Source organism: Apostichopus japonicus, chromosome 2, assembly GCF_037975245.1.
Source record: "Apostichopus japonicus isolate 1M-3 chromosome 2, ASM3797524v1, whole genome shotgun sequence".
Taxonomy (NCBI): Eukaryota; Metazoa; Echinodermata; class Holothuroidea; order Aspidochirotida; family Stichopodidae; genus Apostichopus; species Apostichopus japonicus.
In genome coordinates, this window is record NC_092562.1 from 2,353,740 (window position 1) to 2,376,277 (window position 22,538).

The 22,538-nt window shown below is 37.0% G+C and overlaps 2 protein-coding genes across 5 annotated transcripts; one reads left to right on the top strand and one right to left on the bottom strand.

Moving 5' to 3' along the window:
• Positions 1-3,109: 3,109 nt before the first annotated feature.
• Positions 3,110-9,417, bottom strand: LOC139972661 (PHD finger protein 24-like). The gene is made up of 9 exons (XM_071979194.1): positions 9,019-9,417; positions 8,541-8,676; positions 7,784-7,972; positions 7,397-7,475; positions 7,041-7,129; positions 6,592-6,684; positions 5,223-5,362; positions 4,670-4,717; positions 3,110-4,113 (listed from the first exon to the last, which is right to left on the bottom strand). Exons 1-9 carry the CDS (start codon positions 9,234-9,236, stop codon positions 4,005-4,007), a joined length of 1,101 nt encoding a protein of 366 aa, XP_071835295.1. The 5' UTR covers positions 9,237-9,417; the 3' UTR covers positions 3,110-4,004.
• A 2,120-nt stretch (positions 9,418-11,537) lies between these two features.
• On the top strand, positions 11,538-22,538 carry LOC139973903 (sodium-coupled monocarboxylate transporter 1-like). 4 transcript variants are annotated; one of them, XM_071980792.1, is made up of 3 exons: positions 11,538-12,227; positions 18,740-19,647; positions 20,504-22,538. In XM_071980792.1, the coding sequence occupies exons 2-3, from the start codon at positions 19,051-19,053 to the stop codon at positions 21,797-21,799; spliced, it is 1,893 nt and encodes a 630-aa protein (XP_071836893.1). In that variant the 5' UTR covers positions 11,538-12,227; positions 18,740-19,050; the 3' UTR covers positions 21,800-22,538. The 4 variants fall into 4 exon arrangements, with proteins under 4 accessions (XP_071836893.1, XP_071836909.1, XP_071836901.1 ...); XM_071980808.1 differs by having other exon boundaries at positions 11,538-12,107; XM_071980800.1 differs by lacking the exon at positions 11,538-12,227 and adding an exon at positions 12,528-12,892.

Below are 22,538 nucleotides of genomic sequence, written 5' to 3' on the forward strand. Positions count from 1 at the left end.
TGAAGATATCATGAATTCGGTAATAGCAAGCTATAAATAACTTCTTATCAACATTTCCTACCTTTTTGTGTTTGTTTGTTTTTTGTTTGTTTGTTTGCCAATGAAATGCAGTGTAATTTAAATCAACAAGGGAAGACTATCTAGGAAAGTTTTAATTGTTGTGTTTAAAGGCATTGAAGACTCGCCCCAAACCGTGTGCCGTAAAATTTGAAGACTGGGTCTGAAAACAGAGTTTAAAATAACCGAACTTGTCTCGTTCGAAACTTTCCCCCTACTTGAATTCTTTGAGTGCGATACAAGAGGAACAAGAAAACAGCATAGAAATAGCAAATTACAATAACACCATAAAGGATGACGCTAAAACTTACTACAACTTTTGACGCTAAAACTTACTAAAACTTCATGTTTTTGTTTTGATTGTATTTCTCTCGAAAGATCAACTAGACCACAGTTGGTACAATTCATACATCATATGCTGAGTAGTCCCGAATGTTAGCGAAACGTGGCCGGATATATTATCAATTATACAAAAGCATATTAAGCTTACTTTTCGAACCACATATATACAGATATCTTGTTGTATGGTCTGAACTTCATATAGACTAAACGAAATGGAGAATGGTAACTTGTAAAGTTCTTAATACACAATAATTATGTACGATCAGTACTCCCTGTGAGTTTATCCATAACTTAAAAATTCGACTACTTGTCGATTTCTTTTCTTCGTTTCAGATCTTTTTTCATCTTACAATTTTAAATGCTTATTGCAAAAGTTGAAATAATTTTGTGTTAACTAGTATTTTATTCGAATGTTAATATTAATTATGCCATAGCTTGCAAGTAAAAGTAATTGTGCCGAGCACTATATTTGTGGGAAACAAACTTTATATTTGTGTTTTGCCATAAGCGGCGATAGCTCGATCATTTGAAAGAGCTTAAGTCCCGTAATTTCGGATCGAAGAAGTATATCCAATGAATGCATAAATATTTAGGAATTGCTTTTTAACCGAACGCGTTAGAGAAGCACCCCAAGCGTTTCATATATTTGCAATGATTATCTACTATCATATCTTTTGAAGCAGGGCATATTAACAATATCTTTCAACTAAATTCGTCCTTGAAGTGATTTTTTTCCAGATATATAGCGGACGGATAATCTTAGATGTTAAGAAAATTAGATCCAACGAGGGTGGCACACTCCTATAAGAGTCTATATCAATCCGCCCGGATGTTCTCCTATCTCAGGAAAAGTGCCAAAATGCAGTAGGAAACATCTCTTTTGATAATGTATGAGTCAGGATCTAGTTGTTTGTGGCTTGGATGTTGAAGAGCATGAATGGAAGTACATGTGGTGCAAAATTTGGTAAATTGAAGCAATTTTAGACCCCTTTGGCCTCCCAGAAGCAGCGTACGAAAATTGTTGACTTATACTGAGTGAAGAGGGTCTGTTTACAAGTGACAAAACTTCAGGCTCTAATAGCAAAAAAATCTACATGGTCATGATACAAAAATTGATAGTGCCAATGAATGGCCCAACTCGTCAGCTAGCCAGTGATAGCTAGTGTTTAGCTATATCTAGACTTAGATACCACATTACTTTTGTCATTTAGTATGTAAGTCAATGGGGCTTTTAATAGGTGTATGCCACCCGAGAGACTGGCAAAGGACTGTATTTGATTGATATCATGTTCCGCATCCCGTATCGTATTTATTGTCCCTATATAATTACGGGGTGACTATTAGTTTACAGCCTCATTTGGCTCGCACATTGACGCCACTCGTTGAGAAAGCAACCTGCAAAATATTCTACTCCGGAAAATATATGCAACTGAACAGACCAATCTTGATGTCGTGAAATGTTAACATGTAAGACATTGAAATGAGCCTACCAGCTTCTTTCGTCCAAGGTTTAACGTTTCCTATATTGAAATATTATAACCTTCAAACTAAAGACATTATCTCCAGGCGGTCTTTCGTACACAAACGATGTATTAGTTTTCGGATAAACAGGTGGTCGTTTCATAGACGGAACACAACGCGCAGTAAGATGCACAAATAACGATTTTTTTTTAGGAATGCCTTGTTTCATTTCTTGCTTTTTATATTAGGTACAGGGAAAAACTGTGTTTTTGAGTTATGCAAACACTACGTAGACTGCAAAGTACATCTTCTTTCGTAATATTAATCTAGGCAAAGAGGAGTTACTCATAGTATGAATGTGCGTTCTCATAAATGGTACTTAAATGCACCGCAAGTCTTTTGAAGGGACTGTTTGCTAACATTATACCTGTGAAGGTTCTATGTCAATCCAATGTTTCCTATTGGAGTCATAGCACACGCACAAAACAACTATTTTCACTAAATTTGAGCAATGAACTCTAACCTTTGCTCTTTGGTAGTTTGGTTGCAGGTGTTAGCCGGACATAAGGATTCACCCTTTAGGAGGAGTTTCTGGGGGGAAAAATGCGCTAAAAACAAACATGTGACCTTTAAAAACATCACCTTTGACCTCGATTCCCATGAAATCCACATATTTTGATAGTAGGCTACTTGACATTTCCATTATATATGTGAAGGTTTCATGTCAATTTAATATTTCCCCCTTTCAATTATAGCAAAAAGAATACCGTTTTTACTAAATTTGACCTTTGGTTCAAGGGGCCCGTAAGACACAAGTGTTTACCCTGGGTACCTCCCCACCGAGTTTGAAGACAATCGGCCCATCCGCCTAGGAGGAGCTTTTGACACAAAATTGGACACACAGAATGGCACATACACGCGGGTACGTTTTTGACCCCTCCCTCCGCCATGGACCTCCGGTCACCCTGGGGTACCTCACCTTCGGAGTAGCTGCTCTGAAAACTTAACCATTATTATGGCAACTGTTGCTATAGCAACTGAGATATTTGTATATTGCCCAACTTGCAAAGGAACTACATTATCTCATCCTCCCTATGGGACGATGAAATAAAAATATATAAAGCTGGAATTTTGATTAATATTTGCTTTGTTTTACTACACCGTAAGTCTCTATTATTTGCAAATCTCGGTTCCTTAACTTGAAACGATATCAGACTAGTGTAACAGGAATAATTAAAAACAAAACACATTGAGTTTATAAGATGACTTTACAAATTTATTGATTGATGTGATAGTCACACGTGACTTCCTTCATACGAATTAAACACCCTCCCCTCCCATCCCCCTTATGTTCCTGAGGAAGAAGAAATAAGAGCCCATTTCTTAACCTATAGAGACAATATCTCTCTTCTCGTGATAGCAAAATTCAATTTCACAGGAAAATATGCTTTTCGTATAGAGTATATAACTCGATACTGACGGGAAAAGAGAAAGTGGTGTGGAGGTTTGAGTTAAACGAGATATAAATGTATACATCACGTGATTTGGTTAGAAGAATGTGACGATCCTTTGGAAGAAGAATGTTGTCCTTCATTCTTCTAACAGGCCTTCACAGAATACCGAGTCCCTCAGTAATCACAGAATGACACTTTTAAATCTACACAAGCCAATGTGACACTAATGCCCAAAATTATTGTTGACTTGAGTCCAATAATACACTTCGACTGCTTTATAAACGAGGGGGGGGGGGGGGGCAGACAACTATTTGGTTGTGTGTCATCATGTAAGGTCAAAGGTCGATAGATAATGTCGTATCGTGACAGTGTTGGGTCATCATGTGAGGTCAAAGGTCGATAGATAACTGTTGTATCATCATGTGAGGTCAAAGGTCGATAGATAGTGTCTTATCGTGGCAGTGTTGTATCATCATGTGAGGTCAAAGGTCGATAGATAGTGTCTTATGGTGACAGTGTTGTATCATCATATGAGGTCAAAGGTCGATAGACAACTGTCGTATCGTGACAGTATTGGGTCATCATATGAGGTCAAAGGTCGATAGATAACTGTCGTATCGTGACAGTGTTGGGTCATCATGTGAGGTCAAAGGTCGATAGATAGTGTCTTATCGTGACAGTGTTGGGTCATCATGTGAGGTCAAAGGACGATAGATAATGTCGTATCGTGACAGTGTTGGGTCTGGCACAGATAACGTGGAAGGCGTGCTCACGGATGAACCGATCCCAGGAGATGAGGCTGAAATTAAAAACGAAAGAAGATATTAAAATCAACTTTTTTTTAAAATAATCATCGTAATGTTCAGTTATAATGCAACATTCTTAAATAAATGTAGACTGGGGAGTACGTGATGGTATTAAATTGTTCTTGAAATAATCCATGCTGTGGGTACTCTCTGGAATGTATAAGGAAGATTCGATCATTCAACCATTAACGTAACCTAGCGATCAGTTTATCCATACGAGGATCCACCCATTCTGCGAATCAATCGATCAGTTTATCAATCGATTTATCGATTATTCAATCAAATGAACAGATTAACAACCTTTTCTAAATGAACTTGTTTTGTACTGTTTCTTGTCTGAGACTGGAAATACGTTCCGTTTTTTTTGTGTGAAAATAACTAATCAACCAAATAAAAACCATACTGTTCACTTTTCTCGGAACTAGTTTCATGGTTAGGCTAGGTAGGAAGTTTCTACGATTTCTTCCGTACATTAGGAAATATCCAGTCCACAATTTCAGTCTTTTGAAGGCAACATGCAAGGAAGAATTGATAAACACCCAATGTTACCTGAAGTCAGTATCCTTGGTGTTTGCTACTAGCTTAGGTATTTTGTATCTGGAATGAGAGACATATGAATGAAGACATGTTATATACTTGCAAAAACAAACACACAAAAAAAAACAAAAAAACAAGAATGTCGTAGTTATACCGCTAAACTGCAAACTATTAGTCATGCAGCTCTGATCATATCACGATTTACAGGAATGAATCATTTATTTTGTCCTTCAATTACATTGCTAAAAAATATCTAGATTGAGTGCGTTCCAAAGCTATTGCAGAGGAGAAAATATTTATTTATTTATTTTTCTGTTTCAATGTAGTTTTTGTATTTGTGTGTCTTTCTAAATATCCCTGTCGCACAAAACGAACTGTTATCAGATAATACACACATAGGCCTATACTGTAGAAAGCTGCTACTCGTTATCAGTATTGTTGAGATCGAGCCACGCCGCGCCCCTTGGGACACTTCTGTCACCCCCTCCCCAGCCCCTCACTCCAACCCGTTACGCATTATTTATGATGCCTCCAGCTTATTACAATATGTGAATAAAGGACATACCCAACAGTTTTGGTCCAGGTTTGAAAAGCCCGTCTTGCAGCCTGCATGGTGATCACACCGGTGTTAAAAGTATCAAGATCCCGAAAACTGTTTTTAATCTTTTCAATTTCCTGCGGTTTGAGACTTTTAACAAGATAACTCTGCAGATAAAAATGAAACGCCTGGTTTAATTTATTAATTACCCAAGGCTACTAGTATTGGACTAATTGATATATGTCTGGTATTATGTATTTTATTTCTTACAGATATAAGACGATGATCTCATATAGGCCTACTCTATAATTATCATCCACGCCAAATAAATAATAACACAAACTTTACCTTATTATAACGTAACATTTGTTATAATTGGTATAATTAATTTTGCTGCATCTGAGTTCTCGATCAAATTTCCTTCGGTTGGACTTTTGATTTACCAATGTTAAGATTCCTACCGCAAACATAATGGTGAAAACTATAGTGTTTGAGTTCCGTTACCAATATTGCCAAACTTTTACCAAACCGGCCGATCGAGTATTACTTTAAAACTAACATAGCCACCAGGTCCGTATGCAACTTTAAAATTTATGAAAAGTGGACCATTTAACTACTAACTCCGGTGGTCGCGTGCAATCGGGCACCGATGGCGCGAGTTATCTATGAAGCTCCCCCCCCCCCCCCATGGAGCAAACCCACGCCCTCAAGAAAATCGTGTTATTGTAGACGTCAATGGTGCAATCCGTCGCATTTTGGGCCTATATTATAGTCTACGAAAAGAAGTCTGAACTGTAGAAAAAAATTGTTAGTCTGACCGTTGAAATATTTCACTCTTTTATGGATTCTACAGACATTATATGACTTCAAGAGCTGCAAAAGTAAAGAACCAGTCGCGGATAAATGGAAGGACATATCGAATCGTACACTTTTCCTGCGGCAAGTACTCAGCAAATTTGATATAGTACAATACGATATGAAATAATACAAAGGTTTTACATAGTCTAGCTGAATATGGCACTCTGTATGTCCATCCTTCTTGGATGTTGTACTGCAAACACATTAACTACCTCGTGTCTACGTTTATTGGACTATCATAATGAATATGTAGCAGCATTTAGCGATGAAAGTCTGTCTTTATTATTAAAACCCAATATAGTCTTGTCATAATACTGTCCTATCCGAAGCGTACCATTGATATATCCGAGATGGGGGGGGGGGGTCAGCGGAGTGGTGGTTCGTTCAAACCACCAGAACACCCACCCCCTCCCCTGTATACGGGCCTGCCAAAGTTTGTTTCAAAAAGTTTTAGTGATAACAAGATTCAAAACCGACAGACGCTATAACACATACGACGTCTGCCTGTAACTGAACACGGGACTCGAGTTGGTCTTACTTGTGATGCTTTTCGAAGAATCCTGAGTGCCTCGAGAAATTTAAATTCTTCCCAAGTAACTGTATTGTCTCCATCACGGTCATACTCTGAAAACTGCAATACAAACATAAAATGAAATCAATAAATTAATAAATAAAAAGCGTAAAAAACCCACTTCCCAGGACGCGATGTTCAACTTGAGAAAGATGTTCATCCAAGTTAAATAAACGCACCACCCCAAAGAAAATCATCGCTGGCAATCAGTTGTCCTTGACATACAGTCATTTATTAATGCAGTTTGTAACGGTCTCGACTGTTTGTTATCTTTCTTCAGCAGATTTTTCGACCAAACTTGCTTTCTCGGCCAAACTTATGAATGGACTACTTTGCAATTTGTATTATTTGTATTATATATTAGAAATACGACGCCAACGTAAATATCTTATTTTCAAAAAAATTAACCGACTTACTTCTTTTAGGCGGTCTGCGGGGTTATTTGCTTCCTCGGTCATTTTCGGATGAGACTGTTGCAAAAAGTCTTCAAAATTGAACTCGTTGTCTGAGAAGATTGAAAGATTATTTTACGAAAAATTTAGTTTTACAATTATGACCAATCACAGCACCGAAAAGTATGTTAGGTGTTTCTAAATACAACTGGAAACAAACTATTAATTTGAAGTGCGGACGATTTTATTTTAAACTTACATTTAGTTTAAACTGCCAATTTTTCAGTTATATCAATTTATTTCTATAGAAGACCATCTTCAGACTGACTTCTGCCTCCGCAACACACTGGTTATAGATTTGACCGAACTAGTTTACTCACCGCCATTTTTATCGTATTGATCAAAGCGCTCCATGAGTTCTTGCATCTCATCCGCTGAGAGAAGCTGTGAGACATCCTCCTGAAAGAAAAAATATCCGTTCGTTTATTATAGGTTAATGAGAAATGTTACTCAGAGTTTTACAGCGATTAACAGGCCTTATGATCGCCGTACTACATACTGCATACACATACTATATATATATATATATATATATATATATATATATATATGTATATATATATATATATATATATATATATATATATATATATATATGTATATATATATATATATATATATATATGTATATATATATGTATATATATATATCGTTACCACCATGTATTCACATTCAATAGTATACTGCTTATCGGCAGATATCTTACACATTCTGGGCAGCTCCAACCAATGGGTGAGCCTTGTTGTGCTTGTTGAGCAGCTAACAATTGGTTTTCTGATCCTAAGAAACCCCGGCTTTGTAAGCAGCTCAGATGGGCTAATCGACCACAGATACGGCAGTCAATCGTAGTATCTCCTGTTACCATACGACAAAAGTAACATTCTGTGTAAACTTCCTGAGGATAAATGGAAAATAATTCGCTGAGTATAGGCTAAATGTTAACAACAATACAAAATATAGAAAGTTAACAACCCTGTGATCCATACATCTTAATATTATCCTCAAGGGCATCGGATTCTAGGGGCGGATGGGATACTCCAGCCTTATGAAATCCGCAAAAGTGTCCCACTTTCATAAACTGGAAGTGCGCATTTTGGATAAGTATCTTTAAGTACCCTTTTGACTTTTGTCCAATTTTGTAATGGAAAAGTGCCTTTTGTTGTTTAAAAGAGACTTTCATTAGCAATTTGAGAACAGTGTAATACCTTAGTACCATGTTTTGTCCAAAATTAATTTAAAAACAAACGTAATTAAAAAGTTTTCTTTTATTGTTAAAACATTCAAAAACTGGAATCTATGCACTTAGTACGGACTGAGGACCGATTTTAGGTCCTCCACCCCCCCCCCCCGCCCTTACACGCACTGAAGATCAAAGTCACATGTTCCAATGCCCTGTGAATTTGTCCCCCCCTCCCTCTCCCATATTGAACCCTTTCTTCCGCCTTACATATTAGTTGAATTACCTCCTCACACATATTTTCGTATACGATGTTCCGCGCTTTAGATGGCGTTGAATGTAACTCACTCGACGTTATTCGTTCCTTTTCAATCTCTCTGGCTTGTAACAACTCTTCAAAATCTCTTTGCGGAGCCTTTTCACTGTTATGAGGTAAAATAACTATATGACTTAGAAGAACACACAAATATAGAGAGATTTTTTATGTCTCTGCAGCAATAAATATACAAAACTGTATTTGAGTAACGTACCCCGGCAATCAGCTATTGCGTTATGTTGGACTCCCTGCATGGAAAGCGCAAAGTATATATATTGCATTCTGGGTCAATGCTAGAACTAAAACTCTTTTGTCAGAGCGTTGGAACGCTCTGACAAAATTGGCCCTGAGCAGCCCAGTGGTGCACTGACACAATATTCTATTTCCAACATAGCATCACCTACAATTAATGTGGTCATCTTTAACAATCGAATTTATAAAATCTTACCCTGTTTTGAAGTATTTTCTCCACGTGGCTTCGTTTGCAATTTCCCTCACATTGTCTTGCGACACCGGGCTAAATCTTCCTCTGTCGATTGGATGGACTTTGCTTGAACTTGCTTTAGATGTTGTTTTAAACGCATTAACAACAGTTTGCATTTTACCGGCATCTTTGATTCGTCCCTCTACCCGACGTCTCTTGAAACGTGATAGTTTTGCACCCATCTTTGTACTCCAAGCGCAGTGTTTCTTTCACACAGATTATCAGCACCAACTGACTCTCGTATACCGTGTATGTATAGGCTAATATGGCTTAGGCACAACACATACGAACATACTCATAACATATTAGGAATCAAATTGAAAGATTTTTTTTTCATTATTACAATCCTCTGAGTTCAAAGAACACAACGCGCAAGTGGCGCGTACTGTTGTTTGAACCGATTCACGCAAATATGTACCAAGTTCGTGACAAATATTTTGTACAGCGCGCCAGAGATGTTAGATTGATGACTCTTTATACTTCTTACACATTACATATCAGCCAGTACAGTAAACGCGCGCGCATGCATACGTACGTTGTTGCCAATTTTTCTTTGTAACGCGTTCGTATTCGTATTCGTTTCGTGAAACTACTCTGCCGTATTTCTAAGATGGCGACCAAAACTATTTTCTCTCGTATTAAAGGAAAGAAACCATATAAGAGTATAGCATAAAGCAGGTACTTTATAATGGACAGGTTTCTAAGACCTTCGGAGTGGTAAGTATATATCTCCGGACCGTGATGACTTAGTTTCAGCAGGTATCAGAGATAGGCCTATGGTATATGATCGCGCGAAAAAGTCAATGGTTTCTCACTGACGCTGAGGTGGAAACTTAACAAACGTATTGTAACGTATTGTGTCTTATTTATTGGTTTCCTAGTATTTACCATTGAAGGTGCAATTTTTCGTCTATAGGGCCCCATTGGAAATGGGCCGACGTTCTGTCAGCCTAATGGGTTTAGCTCCTGTTACTCTTTTTGTTCTTTTCAATTCCGTCCTATTTGTCTATTATGTCTTTGTAATATTTTTGTATTTTGAACAATCTGAGTGCGAATAAAATAAAATCAAGCATGCCTTATACCATGGCTGAACAAAACCATAGATCACTAAGATCATTGACAGACTCTAGTTTGTGATATGCCTCGTATATGAGAGCGCTTATACGTTTTAACTCTAGCCAATGTCTTTAAAATGTGTCCCGCGAGTTACTCATATAGGGAAAGAATGGGGGGGGGGGAGGCTGCATTTTTTATATACAGTCTATACCACGTTTACTCTACGACATACATTAATCTCCACTAACAATTCGTCGATTTGCATTAATTAAAAAAAAAATCCATCTTTCAGTGTTTTACAACAGAGGGTTTAATCTGAAGAGGGCAAAAATAAGTTAATTCAAATAATCAAGATGAATTCTATAGGTGAGAATAAAAGAGAAGCAATGGATATAAGTTTAGAAATAATCATCATTGGTTAGAGGTAATGGCTCTGGACTTTCATAAGACATCTGGCGGTTTTGCACAACTGTACATGTGATGTCACCAGCTGACAACCAAACGAGAACTTAGTTAGCTAATAGTTAATATTGCAACCGTTATCACCCAAGCAACGATAATTATCTTGTTAGACAAATTAATCATATATGTCAAGAGGGTTAATTGGATAAACAAGCAGGTGAGGTATATTGACCATATGCTGGCAAGTACAAAGGTCTGGATTGTTTGTACTTGTGGTTGTTTTGCTATAACAATTAATCGGATTAGTGTGTTTAATTAAAGGTTATTACACTTTCTTTGCGACATTCCATTGGATGACTCACATAGTTTGAATGCATGTTAATACTCTGGTCTTTAATAACCGTATCCAAATAAACTCTTCAATTTGTCAATTTACTGTACGATAACATCGACCCAGATGTTGCCATGAAAAAACATGCACGCAACCGCTTGTATGATTCCAATATCGAGAATCAATGAGAACGTCCCACATGTATTATTTACTTAAAGCTAACATGATTTTTGGCGAAAGAAAATGGGCACCAGGAAGAGGCTTAAGAGCCGATTCGTTTCCGAAGCTTTACATACTAATCCGGGTAATGTAAAAATCAGACGATAAGTTAAAAATGTTGATATCGTTCATTGGAATATCTGCACCAGGTCGCGATAGTTGATCAAACACAACACAAAGCCATAGCAGTACAAAAATTTCAGTTATCACTAGTGTAAAAAAAAATCAACGATAATATGTTTTCTATAGAGAGCTTAGAAACCCCCAAAATACAAATGGTTCAGTCCTAAAAGTATTCCGTTTGTAAAATATCTCATATTTAGCTGGAAGGGGTAATAACAATGCTGTATACGCCTAGCTGGAATTATGGATTAGAAACTAAAAATCATAAACGATGCTCCAGTGTTTGCTAGAATAATATCGAAATGACCACCGGCGAATATTGAGACAGCACATATACTTCTGATACGTTAGACATTTAACTGTCTCTTATATCAATGTTATATAATTGTGACAGTCGGCGATGAAAAACGGGGACGGGGGCTGGGCCTGGATCAATCTGTTTTAGTTTTCGTACGGATGCTCTATCTTGGGTTTTCAGAGAGTCCCTAACAATTCTCTGATCAAACAGTTACACTTGTCGGACAGACATCCTTTGCAATTCTCTTTTAAGTATGTGATTGATTGTCGAAGGTATCTTAACGTTCCACTTGACACCAACGATAAATTTCTTTGGCGCTCCCTTTTTATTGATGGAATGGTGGAAGTCCAGCCGACACCTTCCGAGTAAGGTTGTTTGTTCTTCGTTATTGTAACGAATCAAGGCGACATGCTTTCATTCACTATATACACTGTGTATATACTGGAACGTATAGTATTGTCTGAGTAAATTGCTAGCCTTTTGTTTGCATAAGATACCATCAAACCGTGCGTGGGATTCAACTTTGATCAAAGTACACATAGGCGAATTGACTGTTAACTAAAAATCATTGTCATAGGCGATGAATCCAAGTATTTACATCGTACAGTCTCCCAGGAGTAACATGTGAGTAGAATCCTGTTCACACCTGCATGACTTGTATATCAGCCTATACATTTGTTTTCATTCCGAGAGAAATTTCCATTTCATTTCGAGAGTCTGTCTGGAAGTACAGGGAAGTTCAAGGTAGGTGATCCATCCTTTCGTAGCTTAACGTTTTTTTTCTTCTCCAAAACGCAGGCTAGCTATAATGTGAATCATAAAACTAACCTTATTACACTTGAGATGTATATAATGATACATACAATCATATGCGTAGTCCTACCCTATTAAACCAAAATGAAAACAGTAATAGACTACATTTTGTAGGCGTAGCCATACTCAATTCATATATACCAGGTCTTAAGTTTAGAATCAACGTTTCAAAATAATGCGGGTATTATAGATTCTATATAGAAAGTAGATACTAAATTTTCCACATCGATTCAGTGTATAGAAGATGCATATACCAGTACGAGTACGGAGATTGCTGTGTTTATAATACATGCTATGGTTTAGTAGCGAAGAACGGTTAGAACTTAAAACAAAAAGTAGGGACTCTGCCGCAGCAGCTAAAGGAAGGATGTTATCCATGTATACGGGCATACCCAACAAAAACCGTTACTGTGATTTTATGATTCTCTGGAGTATACACGCTAAGATAGTCAATGGAATCTACACGACTCATTCAGTATAGGCTTACAAATGTGCATAGTTTATATGCACACATTGCCTCATCGTACGACTGTTGTATGTTATTAGTGACACATAACGCATTCACCGTGTAAATAGAGCTGCTATCCACCTTACAGGTAATTGGTTCATTAATGTTTCATTTCTGGAAGTAATGGCATAGCAATTATCCATTTATCCATTACCGAATTCTGTACCTCCGCCAAGTTAGAGGTTTTGACCACCTTCACATGTATATAGATTCGTTAGACTATTGGCTTCTTATGTGCATGTGCTAAATATTTCGTGATTTATAATTCAAAATGAGGACGGTAGCCTAGAGAAAAGTAGTAGTCACATACATGAGTAAAATTTGGAATTTCACATCTCTGCTTTTCAGTTTGCACGTATATGTGCACACATCTAGAAAAGTATCGTACACAATCAAATAAGCACAGGCCTAACCGTAAATTATTTTCAGATACTAAGCAGTGGTAAATTAAACTATAGCATTTCTTACATGAGTGGAAAAAATGTTTTACTTAACGGTGGAAGTAAAATGTTTCAAATCATAAATAACGTTGTCTAAAAGTTGTATTCCTTTTCAAGAGCATATTCATTTTTAACACGGTTGCATAGGTACATTTAATAGCACTCGGGTCCTGAGCTAATTGGTCCATGCTATTGCAAAGATTCGATAGCACGCTTAAATTTTTTAACAACACTGATACAATTTTGAAGCAAACAAGGACACTGCATTTTAGCAGCTATATAGAAAATTGATGCCTTTAAACCGCGACCGTTGAAAATACGCTCGAAGACGTTTTACGAAATAATCTTTGAAAGCAACCAAATATACGTGTGTAAGTGTGAACGCGCAATTAGCTTCGTTATTCATTTGGTGTAGGCTGCTGCTGCTGTTTTGCCATAGTCCTCATAGAACCGTCGGCATTCTCTTGTTTGCCTTTGCTCTTGGCACGGTCATTCCTCCATCTGTCCACTTCTTGATGTTATCGATCCATCCTGTTTTCCTACGTCCTGGCCTGGCCTTCCCTTCTACTTCTCCTTCTACTGTCATCTGAATTAGGCTATCTGATCGGCGCTTCCAATGTCCATACATAGACAGCTTCCTCTTCCTTAACTGGACAAGTAGACCTTCCTCTTCTGAAACTCCTACCCATTGGCGGATCCATGCATTTGTTTTTTCTATCTTTCCAGCTGACCTGAAGCATTTTACGCCACACCCACAGCTCAAGTGATTCTATCTTCTTCATGTCATTCTGTTTTAATGCCCAACTTTCTGCACTATAGAGGGCTACACTCCACACGAGAGATTTCACCAGCTGTTTCTTCGGTTTCAGGCTGATCTCTTTTGCCTTCCACAATCCAATTAGTTGGCCAGTGGTGGCATCCCTTGCAATTGCCAACCTAGTACAAATCTCTGGTGTAGGCACTATCATGCAATCACCTTGTGAAAAGCGTGTGCGTTGCCGGCGCGTGTGCAGTTGACTGCACGCATTGGTGCTCAAAAGGTACATGCAGTCACGCGTAAAGTCGTAAAGACGAGCGTAAAGTCGCTGGCATCGACGCGTTTACGTTCTCTTCACAATAAAGTGTAAACACACGGGTCCGGTACGGGTTGTAAGAATTCCCAGTTGTGAACCACGCGTGGAAGAGTAAGATGGATAACGTCGTGTACATGTGTTGTAAGATGTATAGGCTATGAGTCATTCAACCTGTGTCATGGGCGCTTAACCGAGTTGCGTTCATTCCATGCACTCGATCTTCGTTCTCGCAAAGTAGCGACAAACGCTTTTCCATATCAACACCGAGACTAAGGAGGCGGTTATCATTGATACAACATAATTATTCACTTACTGTAGGGAATGCCAATAATGAAGCGACATCTAATGTAATACTTCGGGACCTAAGAAAACATGGCTCGTAACTTCCGATTGGACATTTCCCAGTCCCACGGGTCTTGAGGTATAAAGGCCCATGGCCTGTACTTTAAATACATTACTTCCCTTTGGCTTTGAGTACAACGTTTCTGTATGCTGGACGAATCTAACAGCAATAGTGTAATAACCGAATTCGCGATCCGCATTACAGTCATTGCCGACTCTGCAATCCCACTCCCCCTCACAATTTTGCAAGGTCGGTCAGAGTGACTCCATAGTTTTACCTTTCGGGAAACAAAAATGTTTCAAAACAATTATAAGAATTAAAGGAAAAACTTCAACACTTCGCAGATGTTGTGGAATTTAGCAATTGCTAAACTGCTGTAAATCTCAAATACAACAAGGTATCATCGAATAAAGTATAGTGAAACGATTACACACTTAGTAAGGTTTACAGTATAATAGCAAATTCATTACATCACTTTAAATTTAAAAGTCACTTTAAATTGAAACGTATAGGCAATCTAATGAAATTATTTTCATAAGACTGTATAAATAAATGTTTCAAAGCTAATATAGGTCAATCTTATAAACAATTATCATCAACAATACAATCAATATATTTTTTCTTTGGATTTTTCCTCACTAGAAAAAAAGCTAACAAACTGCAGATACATACAACATTTGATATAACAAGAACATAATCTGAATTATAGTAGTCATACTGCATTTGCAGATCTGTTTCGTAAATTACGAATACCGTTATAGAAATTATTTGCTCTTCTTAGATATCAACAATTTTCAAGTCGATGCCAGGCAGATGTAGAGGATAGAGGATGTCGTGGGATGAAAAAAATAAATACTTGATAAAACATAGCCTAGTGAAACAAGTGATAATCTGGACAGGCATTTCAACATGACAACTTAAGGTTAAGTTAAATTTTCTTCTTAGGGAGTCATTTCGCGGAAGTAGTACCTCGCACAAATTATCACAATTTTGAATATAAATATAAAAACCCTTGAAGAATAAATCTCTAGAGGATTATAGTAGGAATTTGCAGTCGAACTTAGGTAACAGTTTGTAAAGATGGTTGTTTTGTGTTGAAATTTCTACTTGATCATAAACGCCGTACCCATACAATGTTTTAATTTTTCATTTCATTTCCACTTATTTGTTTTATTACAGCGTACACATATCGAAGAAATACATACTTGTATCTGATGACGTACATTGCAAATGAAAGTGACGTAAAAACATTTTTAGGCTTGTCTAGTATAGGTTACTCCCGGTATAACACACACACACATGCAGTATAGGCTACATCATTTTATCATAATGATGCAGTCATGTTACAACCGAGGTTAACATGTAGCGTTAGTGTTCAGTCAGTATATGTTATATCCTCGTCTTGTATGTGTTATAACATATTTTCAATACAAGTAATGACAGATATCTTAATTGAAATTTGCTGTATTTAAATCAAACTGAAATGTGCTGGTAATGATTTTGTCAGCCCACTGAGCGCATAACACACATGTAACACACCTAACATAACACAAACATACACACCCACACATGTATAAATCAGGGAGAATGAGAAACACATCATCTGTAGACTTTATTCCATCAAAAAACACAACTGGAACAATCAAATTTAGCTTAAATTTCAAAAGTTTGCAAACTTACAAAATATTATATATTGCATTTTTGTGGAGCATATTTTTTCTTTAAGATTGAGTAAATCACTTATTACAAACAGTTTGTTAATAATAAAAATGTTTTATTAAAATAAAACAAAAACTGTTAGCAAACTGCATATTCACGAAAGAACCTGTGTAAGAGAATGTGTAAAAGTTAGTGGGCCTGACGTTTGTATTTGTCCCTTTTGCTAGTGTTACTTGTCTTTCAGCCTTTGAAAAAAGATCCTGCTAGGATCGAAACGTCAGACCCACTGACTTTTACACACATGCTTTATTATTAGATTTTCTTGTGTGTGTTGCACGGATTAAACATTTCGAAATAAATCACTGATTTGTAGCAGGCATGTATATACACAAAACGACTTTATCAGAATGACGCATATTGCTACCGAGGTTAACATGTATAGTGTCAGTGTTTAGTCGGTATCCCGGTCTTTTATTTGTTATAGCATCATTTCAGTTCAAGTAATGATAGATATCTTAATTGAAATTTGCTGTATTAAAATCAAACTGAAATGTGCTGGTGTTGATCACTCTGCTGAACGTATAACACACAACATGAAACCATCTTTTTGCTACCGTACGATATGAATCGTATTATTAAAATTGGTTCATTTATATATATATATATATATATATATATATATATATATATATATATATATATATATATGTATATATATGTATATATATATATATATATATATATATATATATATATATATATATATATATATATATATATATATATATATATATATATATATATATATATATATATATATATATATATATATATATATATATATATATATATATATATATATATATATGGTTTTCAAATGGGAAATTTATAGCATTTCTTTTAAGTTTTGTGCAACACAAAACGGATAATAAAACTTTTATACCTTTGGAACAGTTGACCGGTTAGCCCATCACCGATAAGCTAAGCTGTGGGGTAGATAATGAGTATGAACTTCAATTGGGTTTTTTCAGTCTGTCTCGGGAAAAAAGTTGTTATCAACGAAACTGCTTCACCTTGGCACTACTTAACACACGCAAGAATTAATTTGGATTTTTTCGGCTTTCGTTTTCATTTTATAAAAGGCAACTTGACTATTCAAGCAATGAGATATACCTTCTTGTGACATTTCAGTATAGGAGGACGTGTGTAATCCCATCAAATGCAGTTTGATGCATTAGTTGGGATTACACACGTCTTCAGTTCTTAATAAAATCCTAACAGTACATGTTACCGATTAATCAACAGGATCCAGTGTTTACTGTGGTACAAAACTTTAAGATTTACAATAAGTACTGTAATCTCTATATGTAAATCGGTTGATGCACGCTCGGATGAGAACCAGCCTGATCTCCTATTCTTATGAGCATAAAGACTATAAATTTGACAAGCATGAAGCTTCTGCAAGTACCTATATCGCAATGATATATGGATGCCTGATTCAGCGTGCGTTTAGGAACCAGCAACTTTGTTATACTCGCTCAAGTTTATATCATTTTGACGATTATTGCCTTCTTCCATAACACGGGGTATACATATATATATATAGCATATATACTTCGACAGTATCGCAGTTATTCGGTTAAAAACCAATATACCATTTGTAACGGCTTAGGAGTCTAGTTTAATCATTCATTGTCCAATGACAATACGACCAGGTGCAGTGTACAGTCGGTATTAGAAAATGTGCCCTAAGGTAAGCGATATTCTACAGTTGTGGGTGGTACAGTATACAAGAGATATGTGAAGAAATATATACCTTTTGTGGAAAAACAGCTTCATTCATTAATTAGTTATGTGATGAACAAAATCAGAGAATCACATGAACGGGTTATCAAAATCGTATCTTCGCCAGGTTATTGCAAGTAACTAACAATATAGCTATCAATCGTTCTCGAAATCGTCAGGATCAAATATTTAAAGATGTAAATCGATGATATAGTAATTTGAACCTGATATAAATCGGTATTTGTAGGCAACTTAGAAAGTGAAACCACGGTATATGTCAATTTATAGTAACCCTGAGTAAAATAAAATATCGGTATATGTCGATTTTAACCGGTAGATATCGATTTAAGTTAACATACATCGATTTAAATTGGCATATGCCCTTCTTTATTTTCTTCGCAAGAGCTGTAAGCATCTTGGTGGAATTTCTTCAGTAGTGACAATCTTCTAGAAGTAATAATCTAGAAAATAAATATGATAGGTAAGTATCTTATAAAAATACAATAATGGCAACTTACAAATCACAAAGTACCGCTGTAGTAATATACCGATGCTAAAGTGAATGGATTCTAAGGATATGCCATATTTTCAGAAATTGACACACGACACCAAATTGATTTCCTCTCTTTGTATAGATATTTGAATCGACGGATACTCACAGCAAGCAGCAGAAACAATTGGTTGCTAACCTGAAGGAGATAAAGGAAAAGGAAAGTACTGAAAAGCAGGGTCCTAGTTACAACGATGATTGGTGGCTATCGTCGTCAAAAGGAATTTTCACAATTATCGCGAATGGCGCACTGATTCAGTATTCACTATTGGGATGACATTATCGTTACATGGAACGCCCTACTGAACCTGGTAACGGTATGATTCTTAAGTGTGCTAAGCCCAAACTTTAAACGATATATGCACCAATATTCCAGTGAATTATTATCTTAAGAAGATGGCGGAGACAACTTTGTATTTCACAATCGTTGATTTTCTGATCTTTGCTCTCATGCTGGCTATCTCTGCATGCACGGCCCTCTATTTTGCGATCGCCAAATTTCGACGTCAGCAGTTTCTCGCCGACTCTGATTACCACGAATTGTCGCACGATGAGGAAGATGAAGAATCAATTACACCCCTGAAAGGCGGTTTGGGGATATTCGTAGGTTTTGTGTCGGCTATAACTTACCTCGGTATACCGGCCGAAACTTACCTGAACGGTGTACTCTTCTGGTCGATAAGCTTAACTGTGATACCAACAGCTTTAATAATTAATAATGGCTATTTGCCGATATTTTACAGACTCAAGTTAGACAACGTATTCGATTATTTGGAGATGCGTTTCAATCGTAACGTGCGGTTAGTCGGGGTACTAGGTAACTTCTTTAACCTTCTTATCTACATGACGGTTATTATGTATGGGCTGGCATGCGCACTGAGTGCGGTGACTCATGTCAGTTTATGGGGTGCAATACTCTCAATCGGACTCGTCAGGACCATTTTCACGACGGTTGGCGGTGTCAACGCCATTCTTTGGGTTGATCTCTTTCAGGTAGGTGCAAATTCAAGTCACAATTTTAGTGAAGTATCGTTAGAAAACACGAATACTTTTTACATATACTACCAGTATTATTAACATAATTACAACTGAAGCAGGCGTTATCGTTTTCACCGCTGCTGCTTTCATGCATCCAGCGCATGGGAACAAAGCTGTTAGCTCATATCAGGAAGTAATATAATTAGGTGAAAAGAAACCATCAACACTTTCATCAACATATCTATATACTGCACACTTCAGATTACTAGAAGTATGCCTATGCCAAAATCATCGTCAGAATTACAACTATTGATTTACAATTGCACACTAATAAGTAATAAGCAACTCTCATAGTGTTGTGATCGTACGGAATATTACACTGGTGCCTTGATGCGAAAATATTTGAGACGTGAAAAGAGGTTGTAACGGGTTGCGAGGACATGAAGCTGTATAAGTGAAATACAGGGTAACGCCACAAAAAGTAGGTTTACATACAGAAAAAATATGTGGTTTAGATATATGCAACTGGAAAAGGTGTTCTGCCCTCACTATCATCATCTGCGTAGTCGTGACGAACATTCATCATTGAACAATATGTTAATATTGTTAACTATCGTAATGGATTAATGCACAGCGTGTACAACGAGAGTTGGTTGGCCCGGTTCCTCCAAATTGAGGGCGTGAATCACCATTTGATGAAAGACTATTTCGAGAAGCTGGGTTTTTCCATGTGATTTCTGTTCTGAAAATTTGCTACTCTTATTATTTACATTGCTATAACATGTTCGAATGGCTCTAAATTAAAAAAATAAAAGTTTATGGTAATAATTATAAAAAAAAAAGATTTATAATTTACTAACATTTCTTTCAGGTTATTTTGATGATTGCCGGGTTTCTTGGCCTTATCATCGGTGGTTCCGTCGAAGCCGGTGGCGTCGTGCAGCTGTGGCAAAACGCTATGTCTGGTGACAGGACATACCTATTTTCATTTGATGTCAACCCAACCACTCGCCACACCACGTGGTCATTAATAGTCGGTGGTATATTTCTAAACTTGGCATTTCTCGGGCCGAACCAGATGTCGATTAAGAAATATAAGACCGCTTTAACCGAAAGTAAAGCGAAAAAGGCGGTTTGGATTGGAATGCTCCTATGCGGTGCTTTTCAAATATTGGCTGTATTTGCTGGCATTGCCATGTTTTCCTTTTACAAACATTGTGATCCACTTTCCTCCGGACAATTAAAACGTTCGGCTGAATTGCTACCACATTTTATCGTCGATATGTTCTCATCCGTTCCTGGCCTGCCTGGATTATTAGTCTCTGCAATATTTAGTGCTTCCATGAGTTCTTCTTCTGCTGGCATTTATTCCCTGGCTCTCACAACCTTTGACGATTTTATCAAGTTGAGATGGAAAGAAATGAGTCCTTTCAAAAGTACCATCTTAATTAAAAGTCTTTCATGTTTTTACGGTCTCTTGTGCATGAGTGGTGCCTTCGCAATATCTCAGGTTAACAGTATCTTGCAAACTGTACTAAGCTGGGCAGGCATTTTAGGGGGTCCTGTGCTAGGGATATTTACGCTAGGATTTTTCAGTAGTCGATCGAATTCCAAAGGTGCAATATGTGGATCTCTGACAGGGTTTGCATTCGGTTTATGGATGTTTCTCGGTGCTTATATTTATCCTCCATTCTATGCAGATCCTCCGCTGTATACGGTGGGTTGCTATAGCAACACCACCAACGTGTCACCATTAATACATATCTTAAATGATGGCAGTCATAGTAGGAAGTTTCGAGACATTAACGAGGATGTAGAATTTCAAACGACAATCGCCTCGGAGGTGAAATATCCACCAATAGCGTCTCTATATGCAATGTCTTACCTCTACTATAGTGGTGCGACCTGGTTGATTACAATCGTGGTAGGGGTATTCGTAAGCGCTGTCACGGCAGCACCACTAAAGCCGGATCCGTTGCTGTTGAATCCTCACCTTGACGTATGCAGCTGTTGTAGAAAGGACCAGCAAGATCAAGTCGATCTGTTATGTGACGGAAAGATGAAGTCAACTATTAAATACCATCATTCAGCGTCTAATCTGATGCAAATGGAAACTTGGCAAGTGCAGCAAGAATTACCAGAAAGTTTCACAGATCAGAATGATTGAATTCCCTGAGAGTTCAAACAAAATAACACGAGATGTGGTTAGTTCACAGAATTTTAGAGGGAGAGGGGTGGAGAGGGAAAGAGTTGATAACACACATGTGTCCTATATGCATGGCAATACATTTGGTATAAAGAAGACATACAATTTTAGAGTTGCGTAACTTACAACTGCAATTCGTGATCATTCAACTAAAGTCATTAAAATGAAATCGTGTTGTATATTTATTTATTTATATTTATTTGAAGTACAAAATTATCCCAGCGAGCATGTTTGCATTTAATGGTGGGATACTTTCGGAGTGTTCTAATACTTTGGCTCGTCGTAATGTCAGAATATTGGTACGTCCTTTTAAAATGATAGCCAGTCATAGAATAAAAATAATTGACATCAGATTCTCAAACAAGCTTCATGATTTCCATCCGAACCTCAATTGACATGACCGCCTCATGTATTGTTTTTCGTGCAATATCATGTAATTATGTAAATAAACATTATGATGCCAATTTTAGCCTCGTTGAAACATACCAGGAAATCCGGTCCTACAAACAATATCGTCATTTACTTTCTTTTTCTGTACACCCAATTTGTATTGTGTTTTCTCTTTATTTGTTTCGTTTCTTTGTTGGATAGCCATAACAAACCAGTTGAAGTTAGTTTACTTGAATACATTACACCGTGTTTCATATTATCGATTTTGCAAGAAATTGTCCAGATGTAATATATTAAAGTCTTCTACACA

Coding starts and splice junctions, on each gene's coding strand:
- LOC139972661 (XM_071979194.1), bottom strand. CDS start 9,236: ATGGGTGCAAAACTATCACGTTTCAAGAGACGTCGGGTAGAGGGACGA. Junction 5,363..6,591: donor TTCTTCGAAAAGCATCACAA/GTAAGACCAACT, acceptor TTTTATCTGCAG/AGTTATCTTGTTAAAAGTCT. Junction 4,114..4,669: donor ACCAAGGATACTGACTTCAG/GTAACATTGGGT, acceptor TTTTAATTTCAG/CCTCATCTCCTGGGATCGGT.
- LOC139973903 (XM_071980792.1), top strand. CDS start 19,051: ATGGCGGAGACAACTTTGTATTTCACAATCGTTGATTTTCTGATCTTT. Junction 19,648..20,503: donor TTTGGGTTGATCTCTTTCAG/GTAGGTGCAAAT, acceptor CATTTCTTTCAG/GTTATTTTGATGATTGCCGG.